Here is a 7,413-nt window from a genome sequence, read left to right on the forward strand (position 1 = left end):
CTAAAATAAAAAAGCTTCTGAATACACCGGTGGGAAAACACTTCTCTCTGGACCAGACCACAGTTTGTTCTTAAAATGACCCTTCAGTATTAGGACCTTTAAATCTGCCAGAGAAAAATTTGGGAATTCAAGCTGATAAAATTTGTCATTGACACAATCTAACACCTGGATTTATGAGCCACTACATTGACACACATCACATCCCCCATCAGACTGCCTTATCTCCTAAATCATCACCCCTATAACCTCCGTTTTATGGGCCCGGCTTATCCTAATGATGTATCACCTCATGTACTAATTGTCTTTGTGTAACCTCTTAAATGTTGTTCTTTTTTCTAAGTCATTAATTTGTAAACTTGCATGACAAAGGAGCCCGTGTGCGCTGAAAGCTGCATATATAATTTTTATGGTTAGCCAATAAAGGTATCATACCCACGATACTTTTTGTCTTTTTGGACACAAAACTATTTAACGTTGCATATTAGAATATAGTCGTAATACTAACTAACCTAAGAGTGAATGTGTACTAGGATTAAATGTTAGGAATTGTTAAAAACTGAGTTTTAATGAATGTAGCTATGGTGTTTCTAAACTTATGACTTAAACTGTAAATAGAAGACCCTAATTCCATCACTTTTTTTTTTTTTGCCTATTTTTAATATACACCGGGCAAAGCTCCCGTAATATACGTTAACCTAGACCTTGACCGATAATCAGCGCCCACGACTCTTAGTCAAATATACAGCCCTTGAGGCTACGACATCATAATTTGACATATATTGTACATTAAAGAGTGGCACAACAGTCTATGGATGACTGTTAGGCATTTGTCACCTGTAGGGCTATTATGGCATGTGTTTAACGGATACTTCATGAAATGCTCATGAATTCTTACCTTGAATTGATGTATGCCATAATGTTTTTTGTTTTTTTTAAGAATTCCATTGTATTGAATAGCATAATCTACTACACTATTTCATACTGTTTTCTGTTTTTTTTTTGTGGTATACCGGCATGACAGAGGCCAAATTAACACTTTTTTGACCTCCTTCGGACTAATGTTCGCCTATGAACACATTTTGGCATGTACAGTGCATTCAGAAAGTCTTCAGACCCTTTAACTTTTTTTTATCATGAGGCCTTGGGCTAAAAATAAAATAATGTTTTTTTCCCATCATTCTGCACTCAATACCCCATAATGACCAAGTGAAAACAGAATTTTAGAAATGTTTGCTAAATTATTAAAAATGAAAAACTCATTGTACATGGACAGAAGTATTCAGACCCTTTGCTATGACACTTGAAATTTAGCTCTGGGGCCTCCCATTTCTCTAGATCTTTGAAATGTTTCTACACCTTGATTGGAGTCCACCTGTGGTAAATTAATTTGATTGGACATGATTTGGAAAGACTGAAATGCATGGTCAACTGTGAGACCTTATATAAACAGAGTAAAACCCAAACTATGAGGAGGAAAGAACTGCCTGTTGATCTCCGAGACAGGAATGTGTGGAGGCACAGATCTGGAGAAGGGTACAAAACAATTTCTGCTGCGCTGAACGTTCCCAAGAGCATAGTGGCCTCCATAATTCTTAAATGGAAGAAGTTTGGTACATCCAGGACTCTTCCTAGAGCTGGCAACCCCACCAAACTAAGAATTCGGGGGAGAAGGGCCCTGGAAAGAGGTGACCAAGAACCTAATTGTCACTCTAGCTGAGCTCCAAAGATATCCTGTGTGCAGATGGGAGAAACTTCCAGAAGGTCAACCATCACTGCCATAAAGCCCAGATTGGTGGAGTGCTGCAGAGTGCCCAGAAAAAAAGCCTCTCCTCCGTAAAAGACGCATGAAAGCCTGCCTGGAGTTTACAAAAAAACACCTAAAGGACTCTGTCTGAAACAGGATTCTGTGGTCTGATGAAACCAAGATTTAACTTTTTGGCCTTAATGCTAAGCGTTCTGTCTGGAGGAAACCAGGTGCTGCTCATCACCTGCCCAATACCATCCCTACAGTGAAGCATGGTGGTGGCAGCATCATGCTGTGGGGGTCTTTTTCAGTGGCTAGAACAGGGAGACTGGTCGGGGTTGAGGGAAAGATGAATGGAGCAAAGTATAGAGATTATTAATGAAAACATGATCCACAGTGCTCTGAACATCAGACTGGGCTGAAGGTACACCTTCCAACAAGACAACGACCCTAAGCACACAGCCATGACAACTCCTGTGAATGTCCTTGAGTGGCCCAGCTGGAGAATTGACTTGAACCCAATTGAACATCTCTGGAGAGACCAGAAAATGACTGTCCAGACTGTCCCCTTCCAACCTGACAGAGCTTGAGAGGATAGGCAGAGAAGAATGGCAGAGAATCCTCAAATCCAGGTGTGCAAACCTTGTGGCATCATACCCAAGAAGACTGAAGGCTGTTATCACTACCAAAGGTGCTTCAACTAAGTACTGAGTAAAGGGTCTGAATACTTATGTCAATGCAATATTTTGAGTTTTTTCTTTTCAATAAATTAGCAAAGATCACTAACATTCTGTTTCCACTTTGTCATTATGGGGTATTGAGTGCAGAATGATGTGCTAAAATTTAAAAAAAAATCACGTTTTTCCCTCCAGGACCTCAACATAACAAAATGTGAGACAATTTAAAGGGTCTGAAGACTTTCCAAATGCATTGTATGTTGGAAGCTTTCCTAGCATACATGCTCATCATGATTTCAATTGGGCCATTCTCCATTATGTGTAGGAATTTCTGAGCAAATTTTGCTATGTGACAAGAACATAACCTGATGGACTATAGCATCCCACAGACCTTAGATTAGATCAACTCTGTTCTTTCTCTTCCCTTGTGAAATTAAAAAAACAAATGTGCCCTTTTTTTTTCCCCTCACCAATTTTTAGTTTTTGACTGTCAATTTTCTACTTTCAGTGTGTTCAATGGGTCGATGAAGCAAAGTTAAATCAGATGCGTCGAGAAGGCATTCGTTATGCTCGGATCCAGCTATGTGATAATGACATATATTTCATCCCTCGTAATGTCATTCACCAATTCAAGACTGTGTCAGCGGTGTGCAGCTTGGCCTGGCACATACGGTTGAAGCAGTATAGCTCCAACAAAGAAGAAACAAAGCCTATAGAGACTGACCACAACTCTATTAAACCTCCGGAGGATGATCCCACCTGTGTAAAAATGGAACCGGTGGAAACTCCTCTCTCAGTACCAACACAAGGACCTTTTGAGACCTCAATTATTCCATCACAGAGGTTGGAAACCCAGCCATCATTCACACAAACTCCTAATACATATCAGTCAGATTTGTAGATAAAATATTCTGAAGAATTATTTTCCTCCTTTTTTTAAAATTTGTTTCTTAAACCTATTTTTTAAACTTTTTGATGTGAAGTTATAGTTTTATTACAGACCGACTTTATTCCTGTAATATTCAAAACTCCAATACCGGTTTCATAAACCTTTTATCTGACACAGCCAACTGTGGATAAAAAAAAAAAAAATACGCGTGAAAATATTATTTTGTGGCAGGGCTTTCAGTCTCACAATATTTTTACGCTTGGGGTTAATAAGAAGCACTTATACGTAATGTTTGTAACATATGTGTGTGTATATGTATGTATGTGTGTATATATATATATATATATATATATATATATATATATACACACACACACATCTCATGACTAGATTAAAAATGACTAGGTTAAATTAAAAAAAATTAGAAAAAAAAATTACTAAAATAGTTCTGTGGGGTCGTCTTTTATTTTTATATGTATTTATTTTTTTTATATGCTGTCATGATTATAATTTAGAATGTTCATTTTGATTATATACATGCTAGCAGATTCCAGCACTTAGTCATTTGGCATTTTCATATTTTAAATTAAATTTAAATGAATTGAATAGAATTTTTAATAACTTTTAGTCCTGTTTCTTCCTTGTAGCTAGATGTTAAATGGATTGTTACTTAAACAACTCATGTTCTAATGTTGGCTGCGAAAGTGATCTCACGATTTACTATGTTGATGTAAATTTTAGTTATTTAATTGATATTTGTGAAATTATGACTGTTGGCAAAATGAGATGGTTTCTGGACTTGGATACCAAGCTTTTTATTCAGTAACTTACCAAGAATAATCACACTCTAAGCAATGTTTACTTCCGATCCTGGATTATGTGGTTAACTGTAATTGTATGCAGAAGTCTAGGTTGCCAAGAGAGAATGGCATTTTGGTGCCATTATTGTAACATATGCAATGGCTCTTAATCGATGAAGGATGCAGTTTACCGTTTCCCAGTCTTCAGGTAACGGTGTCTGTATTTTTGACAATGACCGCTTATATTTTAATTGTTTCAGCATCTTGTTCTTCCATGTTGCTTATGGAGTCTGCAACCCGGCTCTCCTGATTTTAGTTAAAATGTACCTTCCATAGTAGCACACTTGGAACAATGAACTTGTAATTCCAGTACTGGAGGATCGCAAAGGTGGCAAACTCTTCCACACTGTTATACAGAAACGTCTTCACCAGCGCCACAGTCGTGAACCACTAGAATGCCTCTTGCACCGTGCTGGCATTTCAAGAAGAGCTTTGTATTTATTTTTAATAACTATGTATAAACAGCAAGTGGGTGGCTCTGTTTTTGTCTCTTGAAATATAACCAGCTGTATAGGAATTTATATATACAGTATGACAAATCAAAAGAGTTTGAAATAAAAATAAATAAATCTGATATTAGCCTTTGGGATTCTAAGCGTACACTTCAGTAACATGTTGCAATACAATGCAGGTCAAGTGAGCCACTTTTGGTTTTAGGATTTTTAGTCTCTCAGTGGCGGTAGCTGAAATTTGATTATGATTGTATAAAAGATAAAGCCAAATAGATTTTCAGCATATGGTTCTTAAATGACCTTTATTTTCATTTAGAAATAAATGGATTATTGTAAATACTTTGTTTGTCGGAACTCATTCTTCTCTCAACCCCCTCCCCCAGCAGTGTGCTTATCACTTCTGTTGCAATATTACTTGTCCTGTTTTTGTTTTCACATACGTATGTGCTGGTGCAGTGGAGGTTAACATTGCCGAAGTATGCCTGCACCTCAAATACATATTTTGCCTGCAGAAGAGAAGGAAAGATTCATCCATATGATAACTGTTAGTTTTGTTCTATGGCTGGGAGGTACCTACATACAGATGCAGCCTTTTGATCCCTTGCAAACAGCAGGCTACTTAAAGGGATCCTGTCATCACCATCTTACCTTATAAAACGTCCTGACCCTTTAGTGGCCGCAGCTGTCCATAGTTGATTGATGTGTTCTTCTCTCCTCACGTCCTCCTCTTGCCCGAAATGTTATCATTTAAAGTTTTACCGCCATTTATGGTAATTAAATTTAGCTTAGTGACGCACGATCTTAACTCCGCCCACGTACACCGCCTGTACAGCCCTAAATGCCGAAATCGTGTTTCAGAACTCGCGCATGCGTGCCTCACCACCCTTCCCTGCTTCATCCTGAAATATTTTACACACACCCCCTTTCGTCGTCTTATGTTATACAGCATAACTGTCTCAATGAGCAAGCGCGGGATTTCATGTGCAGTGCAGTGAGAGGAGCTGTCAATCAAAAACAAGGAGGCAGAGCCAACTCTAAAGCGCTGGAGGAATGAAAACCTGACTCTTTTTTTGAGTGAAGATTTGACTCTTTTGTGCTCATTTGCATACGGCGCGGGACCACTGAAAACCGGAATACTGAAGGTACAGAGCCGACTTTTAACATATTTATAGGTTAGCTAACAATGATTTTTCACCCACTTTCACAAGGTATTGCTGGCTTGATACCGAAAATGCTGGTGACAGGTTCCCTTTAATGAGGCTCTGTCACCACATTATAAGTGGCCTATATTGTACATGATGTAATCGGTGCTGTAATGTAGATTACAGCAGTGTTTTTTTATTTAGAAAAACAATCATTTTTGACGGAGTTATGACCTATATTAGCTTTATGCTAATGAATTTCTTAATGAACAACTGGGCGTGTTTTACTTTTTGACCAATCAGCGTCATACACTTCTCCCCATTCATTTATACAGCACACGGAGATAAAGCGATTTAGAAAATATTTTAAATTCCATCAAAATAGTGTGATTCAGCATCCCCACAATTTCCCTCTGCACTGGAGGCTCCACATCCAACCAGTGTTTAGCTATACACTTTCTAGACTGATATAAAATTTTTGCAATTGCCAAGCATTCCCACTTGTCACCCCCCCCCCCCCCAGTTCTCTCTCAAATCCCAGCAACAACACCTTTTGGATCTGCCGCCAATTCCACACAATATACTTTTTTTTTTTTTTATCAATTCTGATATCTCCCCCATAGGTTCCGCAAAGCCTGACATGTCCAGAACATATGATAATTGTCCGCTTTATCCTCCGTACACCTAGGACACTTAGCATTCGATCTGAGTCCCATCTGCCTGCACCTGCAGGGCATGTCGTATTTGCAGGTATTGGTAGAACATACTGTGTTCCAATTGATACTGGTCTTTTAATTGCTGAAAGGACTTCAGTGTGGTATCATCGTACAAGTGACTCAATCTTCAAACCCCTGCCATGTCCCATTTTTGCATGCCTTCTAATTGATACAATTCCCACAGAACCGGATTATGCCAAATGGGAGTGTATTTAGTATACATCCCTCTGCCCAATATCTGTTTACATTGCCACCATACTTTATGTATCAGGAGTAATGTCGGTTTAGTACACGCTAGTCTCTTGTAAGTATGAGCTTCAAGCCCCTCCAGCGGATTAATCCCTCCCCCCAAATATGACAAGAAGTGTGCACTGGATCCCCATTTCTTTGTCCTCCCATCTTTTAAAATGTTGGCTCTGAGCAGCCAAGCAGAATATCCAAGCATTCGGTAAAGCCACAGCCCCTTCATCTTTTGGCAATTGTAGTTTCTCCAATTTTATTCTAGGCACCCCCCGTTTCCAGACCAGATCCCGAAAGAGATTATGCAATCTTCTAAACCAGTGTTTGGGTATCCATACTGGGGAATTGTGGAGAATGTACAGTACCTCGGGCATAAGAATCATTTTAATTAGGTTAGTCCTCCCCAGAGCAGAGAGAGGAAGTCTATTCCAAGTCTCCACCTTAGCTTTAACCTTGGGCACAAGTGGCAAGACATTTAAAGACCTATAATCGTTAACCCTAGACGTCACCTTAACCCCAAAGTATGTAAAGTCTGAAACTACCAGAATATGGGGCCCTACTCTAGTGTCCGCAACATTAACCGGGTCAAGCGGCATGAGAGCTGACTTGTTCCAGTTAATATTTAGACCTGAAAAGACTCCAAATCTAGTGATCGTGTCCAGTACTAAAGCAAGAGTGTTTTCAGTGTCTGTC

At 39.0% G+C, this 7,413-nt stretch overlaps 1 protein-coding gene across 1 annotated transcript in view; it reads left to right on the forward strand.

The window, feature by feature from the left end:
* The window catches only part of RSBN1 (round spermatid basic protein 1), a 51,971-nt gene extending 47,227 nt beyond the window's left edge, over positions 1-4,744 (forward strand). The window contains exon 7 of the mRNA XM_075853843.1: positions 2,930-4,744. Within this exon, the coding sequence (XP_075709958.1) occupies positions 2,930-3,322 (393 nt within the window). The 3' untranslated portion in view covers positions 3,323-4,744. The remainder of the gene's footprint in view (positions 1-2,929) is intronic.
* The last annotated feature ends 2,669 nt before the right edge of the window (positions 4,745-7,413 follow it).

This window comes from Rhinoderma darwinii, chromosome 2 (genome assembly GCF_050947455.1).
Source record: "Rhinoderma darwinii isolate aRhiDar2 chromosome 2, aRhiDar2.hap1, whole genome shotgun sequence".
NCBI lineage: Eukaryota > Metazoa > Chordata > Amphibia > Anura > Rhinodermatidae > Rhinoderma > Rhinoderma darwinii.